The sequence below is a fragment of the Chelonoidis abingdonii genome, chromosome 4, assembly GCF_003597395.2.
Source record: "Chelonoidis abingdonii isolate Lonesome George chromosome 4, CheloAbing_2.0, whole genome shotgun sequence".
NCBI lineage: Eukaryota > Metazoa > Chordata > Testudines > Testudinidae > Chelonoidis > Chelonoidis abingdonii.
In genome coordinates, this window is record NC_133772.1 from 35,257,788 (window position 1) to 35,272,188 (window position 14,401).

At 44.6% G+C, this 14,401-nt stretch overlaps 1 protein-coding gene across 4 annotated transcripts in view; it reads left to right on the forward strand.

The window, feature by feature from the left end:
- Positions 1-12,751, forward strand: part of PTDSS2 (phosphatidylserine synthase 2) — an 81,084-nt gene extending 68,333 nt beyond the window's left edge. For 3 of the 4 annotated variants that reach the window (XM_075065040.1, XM_032773120.2, XM_075065041.1), the window contains 3 exons: positions 911-1,056; positions 7,343-7,528; positions 10,261-12,751. In XM_075065040.1, the coding sequence (XP_074921141.1) occupies positions 911-1,056; positions 7,343-7,528; positions 10,261-10,423 (495 nt within the window). In that variant the 3' untranslated portion in view covers positions 10,424-12,751. Of the gene's footprint in view, positions 1-910; positions 1,057-7,342; positions 7,529-8,915; positions 9,096-10,260 lie in introns of all 4 variants that reach the window. The other variant, XR_012655743.1, reaches the window with a different exon arrangement.
- The last annotated feature ends 1,650 nt before the right edge of the window (positions 12,752-14,401 follow it).

Sequence of the window (14,401 nt, forward strand, 5' to 3'; positions counted from 1 at the left end):
AGGGCATAGCATGAGAGCTGGGACAGAGTAGAATGTTGTGGAACCAGTGGCAATAACTTTAGCTCAAGCTTTAACCAAGTTTTGTCCAAATCTCCCTTTTTCAGTGAACGCAGCGTGAAATGGGAGAGCAAAGGAAGCTGAGGAAGCATGTATCCCCACTTTCCTTTTGACTTCTCTACTCCTGGAAGCCCTCTATAGTCTCATTCCCCATGCCCTCTCTAAAGACCTGCTGACTGAGTCAGGGCTGCTGAGATCGGAAGGGTCCAGGTGCGACATTACCTCAGTCATAGTGTGTGTGTGTGTGCAGGAGAAAGTGGTAAAGGAAGCTCCTTCCTTATGATGAACTACGGGAAGTTAGCTGAGTGAAGAGGGCAGGAAGCACTAGTGCTTCTTGAACTTCTCCTTGGTCCCTCTGCTTCTGGCAAACCCTCCTCCCCTATCCCCCGCATGAGTCATATGTAAGAACTCCCATGAAGAGGTGGCTTGTTCCCCTGCTCCCTCAGACCTTTCTTAATAATTAATCTTGGAATGCTCATCTGGGCCTACAACCCCCATTAGCTTTAATAGGTTTCGAAATTCTAGAGTGAGGTCCTGGTCCTGTTGAAGTTAGCGGGAGTTTTGCATAGTCCTCCATAGTGGAGCCCGGTTTTCACGCCTAATCTGGAGATTAAGTACAACTGCCATTGCTTGGCATTTTCAACTATACTTCAAGATGTGACTGGAAGGTAGCGCTGCATAATTCAGAGCAAGCAGATAGGCATGTTTTCTAGTTGCTCCTTTTGGGGCCCTCTCTGTGCAAGTCTGAGTATACGTATCTATTTTAGGAATAAATGTAAGGGGTGGGGGTGGTCCAGGCTTTACTCACTGAATCTTTTTTAGTTAAATTATTAAAATATCCTTTTTTTCTCAGTTTTTATTGGCAGAGCTGAACACGTTTTACTTGAAGTTTGTCCTGTGGATGCCACCCGAACATTACTTGGTCCTGTTACGACTTGTCTTCTTTGTCAATGTGGGAGGTGTGGGCATGAGGGAGATCTACGACTTCATGGATGACCCGTAAGCCAGTCGTTTTTTCTGTGCAGTGTCAAGCTTTAATTGCTTTCTCTTTAACCTTACTGCAGTTTGTTGGTGCAAGTACCATAGAAGTAGATCAGCCTTTTGGGGCAAAGAAGCCTTCAGCTTTCAGCACTTGCTTTGTTTTCCACTGTGCACCTTGGTTGTAAAACATATCCCCTCTTGTAGGCTACACTTGGTAGATAACAGGTGTCCATATAGACCATTTTACATGTGCAGCATTAAATTTCAGTTTTTCTTGAACAAAAAGTTACCTTATTCTTTGAAAATGTTCTATAAACATTTGAATTACGTGGAACACTTGTTTTATTTGTGTGAGGGGGCACTGAACTCCTTTCTCATTTACAAGCCTGGTGCTACAGTCCTTAAACTTAGCTTCTAAGGACTGCATGGTCCAGTCCTAAACCCTTTTTCGTAAAGGTGCTTCTTTCTTCAGCCATCTTTCAACACTTTTCTGGTCCTCTGGAGCTTTTGCAGCACCACCTTGCAAATCAGAGGACCCTCTGGTGATGCATTTTAGGGCAAAGAACCCCCTCCCCCACAACAGTGCATGTACTAGGCACCTGTCAGATTGCTCCTGTTTAAGCATCATATTTGTCATTGCTGCTTTTATTGTTTCTGCAGACTGTAAGTCTGAGAATGCTTAGTTCTCAGGTTAAGGTTTTCTGTTAATTTACAGTGGTAATGTCACAAATTGGCGGACCACACTTCTTAAGGCTGACACTACCTCTGGCTTCAAGGGATATTCATTATCTGTCACTGACCAACACAAAAAATGTCTGTGTTCAGAATTTAGGGTTTCGACATTGAAGATCAGTTTCACTTACAAGGCTTTGACACATAGAACTGGAAAGAAGGGTCAATCCAGATTATTTAGTTGGATTTAAGGACATTCAGCAGTAACAGGTGGTCCCCTGTCACCTGGTGTTGGACCTACTGGTTTGAGATATGCCTCCATTTCAAAGGCAAGACAAGGTCTCTACCTCTTATTGGTGAGCTCCTCTCCTTAGCAGCACATCCCATCTTTTTTGGTTCCTGTGTTTGGGTTGAAAAGGCAACTCCTTTGCCCTCTGTTCAACCACATGGCATAACATTGAGACTTAGGAGAATCATCAGCCATTAGTCTTCCATTGCTGATTCAGCGTGTTGCCATTCTTTCAGTGAACTGAGTCACAAAAATGAGGAATTCATCTAGTGAATGGACAAACTCATCCCAAGTACCATCTCACCACCACCATCATTAGCTACCTTTTTGTTTCTCTTGCTAGGTAAGGTGACTGCCATCGGCATATTTAAGGTTGTTTTTCTGATTCATCAGCAGACCTACTTCCGTAGGTTCTTTATGGAAGGCTGCGGAATCTAATGCCACTGGTATCTCATTAATATCCTCTGTCTGCTTAGTCTGATTGTGGTTCCTTCTTGTGTCCCATACCGTCACATGAGAGATGACATTCTACTCCTTTTTTCACTGCTTGTCTTGGTGTTTGTTCCATTTCAAATCACCTTGAGTCAAGAACCCTATTGATGGACTCTTCCAATTCTGAATTGTAAGAAGAAGCTATTGGTGAAGAGCAGGCTGTTCTGAATACTTACTTCCTAGGTACACTCTAAACACATCCAGTCTGTTCCATTTGAAAACTGCTGTGGCCTCTCAATTCTTTAAAAAGGGATAAAGCCTAGGATATTCCATTGGTCACCTGTTGCCAGATTCAACGTCAGGATGTCTTATTCCTGGGTGACAAAACTGTTGCAGGGCCAGCCAAAGACCTAACCAGCTTCTGTAATCCTACAATATTCATCATAGGAAGCAATAAAGCTCTAAACTAAGATATTCATCTTCTCTCCCAATTCAGAGTCATTTGTGGTCATTTCAACAATTTTAGCGCCAGAGTGGCTAGAACTTTCTGGTCCTCCCTGATAGAGCATCTAAAATTTACATTAACGGGCCATGAGACTTACAGTTCTGGTGCTGAGAGGCTTTTGTCATTCTGATATCCCACTTGTCCCATCAAAATTGTCCCACAGTTAAGAGCAGAAAAGCTCTGAATCTCGGCAGAGTCTTCCTTACATAATCCTCTGGTGCAGTGGATTTAACCGCTAGGTGCATGGCATCTGGGGTTATGCTCTCTCTGTATCTTCCTGTTTCAGGTGTCAAGCCTTTTTCAGAAAGCCTGAAATAAAGCCATGGGTTTTATACTTGGTCCTCAAGCAGAAGAGTGACTTCCCTTTAAAATTCTTTCCCAAATGAAGAGCCCATAACCAGCTTATGTTCCTTCAACATTCTCAGTCTGAGTATGGCCCGTTCATCAGTGGTCACCTGGGACTCTTAGTTCTCTCACAAGCAGGGTTCCTGAAGGAATGGCTTTAATCAAGGCACGTGAAAATAGCCAGTTTTCTGCTTTGCTGGCCTATTCTCCTCAATGGATGTAGGGCAGAACAAGGTTTTTGGAATACTTTTGGTTTCTCTCTGTCTCCATTTGTCATATATTTCCATCTTAGCCTATTTAATCCTAGTCACACCAGACAATACCTTGTACTGTGACTCTGAAGATCCATTGTTCTAGAGCCAGGAGGCTTTTTGAACTTGGAGTATGTCTCTCCGACTCCATCTGCATCAGACAGTAATTTATGCTCCATTTACCCTATTTTGTTTTACCCAGAATACCTGGACCATTCTGTCTAACTTGAGATAGAGCGATGGTGTCAAACACATGGCTCTCGAGGGCCACATGCTTAAGAAAAATGAGTATTTGATTATGAGTGGATTGTTCCTGGGCTGTACCATGCAGTTCTGCTATGAGGAGGCAGTAGAAGGCACCGTCTCCCCCACTTCTTCTGCGGCAGCCCCAGGAGCAGCTCTGTTCTGATCTGGTAACGCTGAGAGACTTCTGTCCATTCCCTGCTGGAGCTGTCTAGCAGCTCCCTGGTTGGTCACCTATTGCACTGTAGGGGAGAGAAGTGAATAGCTCTGGTTGCTTCAGTGCCTGCTTGCCAGCCAGTCAGTGGCATACCCAGGTTCTAAGTGTAGGGGGGCAACCATAAAAAAGACACCTCCCCCTTGGCTCTGCCTCTGGCCACGCCCCCCCCGGCTTCTCCTTCCCCCCCGCCCCCAGATTAACCCCAGGGCCCAGCTCAGGACTCCTGTGGGCTTCCCAGGGGTGCGGATACCCCATCCCCCCACGGTCCCAGGAGAGTGTCTACTGCCCAGCGCACTCTGCAGGTGTCCCCCACTGGGCTGTGCCTCCCAGTCCCACCCACGGGGTCCCGTCCCCCCCTGCCCTGGGCTACAGGCGCCTGTGCTGCGCCAGGGTCTCCCATCCAGACAGCGCGGTCTGCGCCCCTGCCTTGCGGGCCCGGCCCCGGGGAGCCCCTCGCCCAGACTCCCCAGTGCAAGGCACCGGACCCCCACCACTCACCTTCCGTCCTGCGCCACCACCTGTCCCCGGCCTGCTCCCGGAGCTCATTGCACTCCACGCAGGGCTCACCAGCCAGGCGGCCTTGAAGGTGCAGGGGCCCATTCGCCTCCCCCCCACCCCAGCAAGGGGCGGGGAGCGCTTGGCCGCCGAGCCCTGAGCCACTGCAGGAGGTGGCTGTGGCGATGTTGGGGCCGTGCTGAGCATGGGGCGCAATGGCCAAGGAGCCAGCCCCCCCGCTCCTCCAGCCGTGCCTGCTGTGCCCCCCTCCCTCCCTCCCACCATGGCTTCTCTGGCCATGCTGCCGCCAGCGCCAGCCCAGCAGGCACCATTTTTTGCAAATGTGCTGAGGGGAAGTGGCTGCTTCCCCTGCTCCCTGCTAGCTACACTACTGCTGCCAGTAGTGGGAGCCAAGGGAACTTGATGGTTTTGAGCGAATTTACCTGAGCCAGTGGGGGTAAGCTGTTCAAGGATGGATCCCTTCCCCTATGCCGCCACCAACTGCAGCCCAGGAGAGGGGAAAAGGGAAGCTGAGAATAAACATCCAACGATGGCTCCCAAGTGTTCTGCCCCGGCACAGGTTAGAGCATCCTAGAGGTATTCTAGCTTGCAGTAGCTGGATACGGTTCCCAAGGGACCATACACCAGCTGCAGATAGCAAGAGTTCAGTGTCCTCCAGCCACTCCCCTCCGCATCACACACCACCTGCACCAGGAGCTGCAGGAGGGAGGCACAGGAGACCATTACATCAGCCCTGCCCATATTGAGCTGGAGGAAGCCCCAGTGAGGGATTTATGGATGACTTCTGCTCCTTTTCCACCGCCTGGCAGAACAAGGCAGAGACTGTCCCAGAGTACTGTGGGTGGCCTCTGAACTTTGTCCTTTTTGACATACGTTTGGTGCTCCAGCTGAGCCCCAGCAAGTTAGAGGCTCTAGCGCAGATGTCATGAGCAAGTTGGAAATTCCCAAGGCAGGTCTATCCCTTTTTTTAAAAGAACTGCTGAAGGAAGCATCGTAGTCACCCTGACATGTTCATTCCCCAGCCTTATGTAGCTTTCTAGTTCCTGGTCTCTGCCATGCTGCTCCCCTTCCCCGCCACCTTGCCCCAGTGGCTCTGCCACTCTGTGCTGTGCTCCCCATGGTTGTTTCACTTAGCATTGGGATGCACTCAGAATGGAAGACCATGGGAGGGCTGGGCAAAGGGTGGGAGCATGTAGGGGAGTGAACACAGAATGAAGGAGAAATCAAGTAAAAGTGTGAGAGGCTATCAGAGGAAACAGCTCTCCTACTCTTGATGAATGAAGAAAAATGCTATATTCTTTGTGTGGTTTGCCTCTGCTTCTTACCAAAGAGACAGAATGGGACGATGTCAAAGGTAAAATTCAGTCATCTGTGTTAGGGCTTCAGAGTGAAACTTTTGTTCTGATTTTGTGTTGTGGGACACAGACAAACTTTAATTTAGAGATGGGAGCTGCTGGTAGAAGGCTCGAGGATTAGCTGTGAGGGGTGGGAGGGAAGAGGAGGATGCCTAGAAAAGTGTAGTGGCAGTGTCTGTAGCTGTCATATAAACCAGGAGCAATCTTTGTGTTTCATTTGTACAGTGCCTAGCAGAGTAGGGTCCTGGTCCTTGACTAGGGCTGCTAGGCACTCTGGTAATACGGATAGTAATCCCACAGTTGTTTTGAAAGAATGTGTACAGTAGAAAGTGAATACAGAGAATTGTTAGCTGAGCTAGGTGAAGTGTGGCCATCTGCCTTCCAAAGCCTGATCCTTGGCATAGTTTGGTTTGAGTCAAATGGCTTTTTATTGTTAGATAGCTAATTTTTTAACAGGTTTTCTGAAATTTTTTCCTCATGGGCATGTAATGTGTGAGGTGGGAGTTCCCAAAACTCAGGCTGTCCCTGGAGCCCAGATGTCTACTCTAAAGTTAAACAGCCCCTTAGCCCAAGCCCCTTCAGCCTGCGTCATAGGCCAACTGCAGATTTTTAATCGCAGTGTAGGCATATCCTAGCAGACTATTGCCTTGGCTTCTCCTTGTAAGTATTCAGAGGGTTTGCTTACTATCTTGAGTTTTGGTGGGTTTAGTTTGAGTGTCACTGATTGAATTGCTAGTGAACTCTGAAGTAAACGTACACAGTGTTGCAATTCCCCTTTTGCTTTCCTGGCACTTCATAAGACTAATTCAAGGGGAGATTAAATACTGAGAATGTTTATGCTTATAGCTAGTTATGCCACCAAAAGCACTCTAGCTCCCTTGCCTCTTCCAGTGTCTTATTTTCTGATATTAAGCATCTTGCTTTTCAGTCCCTTAAGAGATGGTCATATAGGACTAATTGGGTAGCTTTTGTCTGGAAGATAATAGGGCTCAGAATATAGATCAATCACATTGTTACTTAAAGGCATTAAGTACTGTATGTAACAAAGTGTGGAATGTGGCTTAGTGTTGATATAAGATGATCTGGGAGTCAGAGTTCCTCTGTTATAACCTCACTTTCACTGTCGACTGTCTATGATCTTGACTTGGTCAGGTAATTGCTTTGTGCCTGTTCACAGATCTACTGAAATGGAGATACTTGCCTACCTTACAAAGATATTGAGGATTAATTCATGTAACGTTTTCAGAACCTCTGAAATGGGCTGCAAGGGAGAACAAAGTATTCAGTGTTGGAGGGGAAATACTGTGGCATACCAATCTGTAGTATGTCCGTACATCCATAGTAATAGTTAAAAGTAGACATTCACGCAAGTGGGTAAAGATGAAATACATATTCCTATCCTCCCTCTTATTTTTATAAAGGTATTTTCCATTGTACATTTGCTACTAAAGTACTAATCACTTAATCTCTCTGTTTCAGGAAGTTCCATAAGAAGTTGGGTCAACAGGCCTGGCTAGTTGCTGCTATCACAGTCACAGAGTTTCTGATCGTTGTGAAGTACGACCCTTCCACCCTAATGCTGTCCCTTCCTTTCTACATTACCCAGTGTTGGATACTTGGAATCATACTTGTGCTCACCTGGACAATATGGCGCTTTTTCATTCGGTAAGCAAAGGTGATAGAGCTCAGATTCCAATGGGCACCAGTGCGCCAAGATCAGGCTTAGCCAGCCCATGTGAACAGTCGCATATTGTAGAACAAAAGACTTTCAAAAGTGTATCTTTTAAAAACTCTATATAATTTTGAGTTTCCAGGGGGAACACATCTCACCAACAGCCTATTGAAGGTGTACAATATAAAGTCTGTGTGGGAGCCTTGATTAGGTAGTCTTCAACGCATAATATCCACAATGTTTGACTCTGTTTAGTGTAATTTAAATATAAATGTAACCAGAATCCTGACAACCAACTTATAACTACTTGTTTTAAAGAACTTAATCAGAAATCTGAATGCTAGTCTGTGACTCTCACACATTGCTGTATACATCAGATGTTCAGTATGCCATGGCCTTAGCTGTGACAAGTCATAAGGGATTTTGGGTGCCCAATTTGAGACACCTTTTAAAGAAGCCCAGTTTTCAGAAAGTACTGAGTAACCCCCTCTGAATATCTGTCCTTGTTAAGACTTTTCTCAAGTTAGACACCAAATTCACTGGTGACTTTTGAAAATGTTGGCCTATATTTTTAGACCCTCTAGCTGTGTTTCTACAGCTACTTTCTGACACTAGTGTCTTTTAAGGCTACATACATGCCAAACTGGAATTATTTTCAAAGCCTCATTTGAATGATGAGAGTGAAAATATTGTTTGAAATCTAAGTGATGAGACCCTCATTGTCAAAATGCAAAAATGGCTCATAATTTTTAGGCAACTTTATGATTATAATGGCTCATAATTTTTAGGCAACTTTATGATTATAATAAAGAATTATATATTGTGACCAACCACTGGAAATTTCAACGCGAAAATTATTGAGAAAATTGCTGAAGAAACTACTGAAAGTAGGGGATTAGTTTAAAAATACAATCTGTCTGGATGAAAAACTCCAGTAACTAATACCCAAGGTATTTACCCAGACTGTATGTACATACATGCAACAGATGCAGAATATTTTGTATATAACATAGTGGGAGTGTAGTTGTAAAGATGGTGGGTGGGAGATGTAACATTTCCAGGATGACAAACATATATCGTTGACAATCACAGCAGGTACATACGCATGATCTATTGATTTTTATATGCTCTTGGCCACTTGCCTAGATGGCAGGGCCCCTTTCTAAAGGTTACATCATTCTCAGAGTGCAGAAGGTAACCCAAGCTGAACTGCTTGTAAGCATGATGTGCACTTCCCTGAGTATGTACCACAGGGGCAGGAATTCTCTTCTCCCTGCTAAAATATCTTAATACAGAAGAGCGACAAAGTAGTTCATACACACTTCCAGCAGCCAAATAGGACACATTACTGTGTGTGCCTGAAAACAGATTTTTTTTCAGCATGTTGTTTGGAGACAAATGCATGGCTCCATGGGACTAGCTCTAGTATTGTCACTTCGGAAATAAACAGTTGAAGGTGCATAACTCCAACCGCCTTCCTAGTAAAGTGCTCTATCTGGGGACACGAAGATGGTAACAGAGATCAGAGAGTTAAATAGATCAAGAGTCAGGGGACCAAAGGTAAATATGCGTTATAAGTAAGGCTACGTTTTAGTCACTGGTATTTTTAATAAACGTCATGGACAGGTCACGGGCCATAAACAAAAATTCACAGGCCTGTGACCTGTCCATTGCTTTTACTAAAAATACCACCATGACTAAAACGTGGACGGGGGCTGCAGGTGCTCTGGGGGCTCTGCGGGTGCTGACCTGGGCCCCCTGCTTGTGTTGGGGGGGTGCGGGGAGACTGTGGCAAGGGACCTCTGCTGGCGGGGGGAGGGTTGGCAGGGCTGGCAGGGGCTTCCTACCCTGCTTTGCATCCCTGCAGCTCCTAGGTGGTGGAGGGGCCAGGGCAGGGGTTCTGCTGCTCCTGCCACAAGCTCCGGCTGCCACAGCTCCCATTGGCTGGGTATCACAGCCAATGGGAGCTGCAGCGGCGGGGTCTGAGGGCATGGGCAGCATGCGGCGTGGAGCCTACACACACACCCACACACCGCTGCCGCCACCGCCTAAGAGCTGCAGTGCCATGCCCGTGGGAGCTGGGAAGCCCCTTAACCCAAGGTAAGTGCCTCCCTGAGCCTCCTCCCACATATCCAAACTGCAGCCCCTGAACCAGCACCAGCCACTGCAGAAGTCACGGAGGTCATGGAAGTTCACGGAATCCACAACTTCCGTGACAGACACACAGCCTTAGTTATAAGAAGTGTGCTGTTATCCAGGTTGAGAGTTTCCCTAATTTCCTGGCACGCAATCTAAATAGGCATGCTCAGTTTGGACACTACTCAAGTGTGGTGACACCTCTGGTGAAGAAATAGAAGATGTGCCTTCCTCTTCTACAATCAGTCAATGGGTGTGGTCAAAGAAATGAGACCAGCTCCTGCGTGGCAGCTTCCCCGCTACACTTGTGCAGAATGCAGCCTGTGTTCATTATACTTCTGGGCATGGTGGTAACTATTTGTAAATACTAGCACTAAATGTAAATAAATTGTTTTCATCAGCTGAATCCATACCCTTTCTTACAGGATAAAGGAAGTCCATACAAACTTAGCGCTATAGTAGTAATCAAAATGAGCCAAATTGTCCGTGTCGTAATGACACCAGGATATATTTGTCCAATTGTTTTTATTGTAAATCTAAGCGAAAATGCTTGCTTAAGTCAATACTAACAATCTTGTTTTGTTTTTAGTGACATTACCTTGCGGTGTAAGGAGATAAGACGACAACAGCAAGAGCACAAATATGAAAAGGACAAATGCTTAAGCAATGGTGATGGACGTTCTCCAGTACCAGATGAACAAAACGGGAACAAACTGAGGGAAAGAAAACTTGGAACCCGAACAACAGACTAAGGGCTAAGAGAGCAACCTGTGAAGTCAGCTTGCATGACATGACTCTCAACCTTATTCTACCTAGAAAACTTCCATTGTTTACCCACGTCTGAAAATCTTCTGGGGAAAGATGTCACCATGACCCCCTTCTAGTCAAAGATGAAGACTACAATAGACAGAAGTCAGAACCTACACTACTGAAAAAGAAAGGATCTTTGTGTGTAACTGTTCCTTGCAGAATCAAGGATTTAAGGGAGTTTTAAATTAAATGCAAAGGGAATCCAGTGATCCTATTTCCACTGACCCATGATATTTCAGTTTTGCCACTGTTTGGGCCATTAGGAACACTCATTTTATGGACTAAATATACATGGCACTGAATAATTTTGTATTTCTGCTGAAACTACCTTGAGCTGTGAAGTAATATATGTAATGTTGGTTCCATCCACCTATTAGCAGAAGTTCAGGGACAAAACTGCAGCAAGATAAACTTAGTGATATGACTGGAGTGTGTGAACAAGTTGCGTCGCTTGCACAGCATATAAAATACAAAGTACACAATTGTTACATCCCCTGCAATGCTGGGGTTTGCTGCCGTTCTCAAAGCTGACTTACATTACCATGGTGCAACCTATGACTGTTTCAAACTACATCATAGCACTGATTATACAGAAAACCTCTCCTTTTGGTTCATTTTTATCGAGGTCATCTCTCAACATAATCGAAGTTTAGATCAGAACGTTAACCTCCATTGCCTAATGGAGCAAAGTGTATTACAAACAGAAAACTGATAGCTAATTCCATCAAGGTCTTAAGTTATTTGCCTTATACTTAAAGCATTATTTTTCTTTGCTTGCCAAGACAGCTGCATTCTTTGCTTCCGCTTTGAAGGCAAGTCAAGTTCTTCCATCCTTCAGAGTTGTCCTATTCCTCCCAGTGCTAGGTCTGAGCTTTTAGCAACCGTAAACCAACTGGAAAATGTGCATTCTGCCGGCCACTTGTGCAATAACCAGACACTAAACGCTTTGCTGTTCTAGCTGATGAAAGAATAGGGTTGACTTGATCACTTGTGGCGCTTTCCTGAGTGACGAGAGAGAACCTGCTGTCCAAGCTAGCTGGCCTTCTTGCCAGTGACTCAGTGTCTCATAACATTGAAAAACTGACATTTCTAATGTCACTGCTCCTAAAACATAGTTGCCGCAGTAGAACATCAGTTTTTCCCGTATTATCCTAGATGCAGACCCTGTAATGTAACAGAGAACTTTAACCAACATAACTTTTCTAAAAATAAAGCAGTCTTATCTGGCTATTAATCACATTATACGGTGCTTTTGAAAGAAGCTTATTTATACAAAAGAAAATAATATAAATACGAAAACAGAGTAAAAGCTCAGAATTTCCGAACAGCTTTACCCCAAACTTTCAACGGGAGCTGGAGACTCACAAGCTAAAGCTGCTGGCTGCAGCAAAGCACAAATCTTTGACCCATTTTGGGCTCATACTTGAATGGTAAGCAAAAGCCGCGTCTCTCCCGTGTTGATAGTGACGCAGATACTTTTAAACAATGCGCAACAGAGTTGAATTTAATTAAAAATTCTACAGTATGAGTGCACCTAAAAAGCTCAACAAATGAAGCAGAGTTTCAGGGCAAAGGAGGCAGGATCGAAAGAGTATGGTGGCTGCCCTTCATAATGATGATCAGTAAGTTGAGGGGAGGTTGATCAGTCTGAGGGGTCATATGAGGCTTCTTCCTTGATTGTGCATATGTACTATTGTGAGCCATTAAACTGCTGCTGTTAAACTTTAGGATTTATCTGCTGTAATGTGGTGAATGCTATGGTTGTGTAACTAGATGTTAACAAACTTTTAAATGGGCAGAGGCTGAGTTGAGCAAATGATTTATTTTTAAGCCTTTTTTCACCCCAAGTATTAATTTTACACATTCACATTGATTCATACCAGTCTTATCAACTATTGACTGACTGTTAGTAGTTAGTACTAGTGTACATGTGCTAATGTGGTCCCAGCAAGGCTCAGATGTGTATCTTTTAATTCACTGTGCTAGTTCACACCATTGTCCTTTTTCTGACTTGTCTTTGGGTGTGTAAACATTCCCATTTCGGTTTTGTGATTCTGGCAGGTGGAATGGGGAGAACTTGGCATTTTACTCTTTTCCCTGAGGACTCTGATATGCAAATTTGAAGGAATTATGGGAAATGTCCATTTCCTAATTCTGAAGCTTGGTGTACTAGACAAAACACTAATTTGTGTCTTTCTACGTTCACTTCAACATGGAGCTTTTAAAGTTACAGGCTGGATAACTGAACAAATAAAATATTTGCTGGTGTATTCTTGGGTACAACCTGTCTGTGTGGTTTACTTTCACACTACCTATGGTAGGTATGGCGTTGCATGGCTCATAGGACATCTTGTGCATTCCTGTGAGCAGAAAGCACCATTAGATTGCCACTGCATGTAACGGGATTTTGGACAAGTGGCCCTTAGCGTAACAAATTTGTCCAGATGTCCATGGCCACACTTCCATGTGGCAGTCCCCTCCCCTTCCCTGAAAGGTAACTAACTTTGAATGAAATGGCTCTGAATTAAAAGATCTTAATCATAAAGTGAAACAACTTGGGTTATTATAAACTTACTAAAATTATGTCATGTTCTTACTGCTTCCCTTGTGGGGATGTTTTGCATTGCTGGTGAGCTCTGGCCATTGAGGTCTAACTTGTTTTTAGGAATCCCTTATAAAGTGTGCTTCCATGCACCACTGTCTAAGGGCTGTGCCTTAGAAGCATGCAAGATTTCAAAGGAGCTGGTATGTGGAGAGAAGGAGAGCTGCTAGGCTGTTTGCCCCTATGAAGATATGAAGGGAAAGTGTCAACCACCTCTGCCTTGTACATCCCTGTCTTATCCCATATCGTCTCACCATAGTCTGATGGTCCCTTGTACAACTCTGTTAGCTTTCTGAGAACCTATGTACAGTGGAGTCGTATCATAGGCGCATTTAACTTATGCAATTTTAACTATACGTGCTTGGCAAAACAAAAAGAGAATTTAAATACCTGTAGTGCAGGCGATTCCGCCTGCCATTCCACTCAATGAGCGTCTGACTATATGCGATTTTCGCCTTACGCATTGACCAGAACCTAACCCCTGCATAAGATGTGACTCCCCTGTATGTGTTTTTCATGGTCTAATCCTGTGCTGAGATTTGTCCTGGAAATTAGGTATGTAGGATAAGCTGCTGTCTGCAGAAGGAAAAGAATGCAGGGTAAATAACAGAAAGGTTGGGTGGGTGCAAAAAACATGTTCAGCCCATATTAGTGTTACTGAATGAGGTGCCAACTGGGAGGTGATGACTACCTGGCAGTACTGCCAAGACTTTCCCATTCACAACTCTTGCCTTGGAAGTGTGCTGGCAGGGGAAAACCCTGGTTGGGGTGCCACTTTTCACTCTTAAATTCTAACCTGGCTCAGACATTAATCTAGACACCTTATAACTGAATGTGCTCTTGTAAATATCTGCTTGTTGGGCATCAGCTGAGTGTTCATTGATATGCGCTGCCTCCTCGTCAATACGGAGTTGAGGCCTGATCACCAGAAATCTACAAATGGAATCTTTTTTTGTAACGTCTCCAGCTCTCTTCTCCGATTTAACATCTCTTATTAAACTTGAATAATGAATGTATCGCTAACTACGGTGCCAGTTTAATCTTTTCAAGCTGCTTAAACCTCCAAGGATACTGATGTAAAGACAAGGTAATATGTAGTAACAACACATAGATGCTGTTTACCCCTGAATTCCTGCTTTAGTGAAACTCTCATTAAAATATACTCTCTGAAAAATTAATTGTAGTTTATGTACCATGCTGAAAACATAATTTGTAGCTTAGTGTCCAGCCAGGGGTGTGTGGGAAAACAGGTTTGTGCCCTAAAGAGTTTGCAATCTAGATAGATGTGGAGATAATGGGGCAGGAGGATTTAAATAAC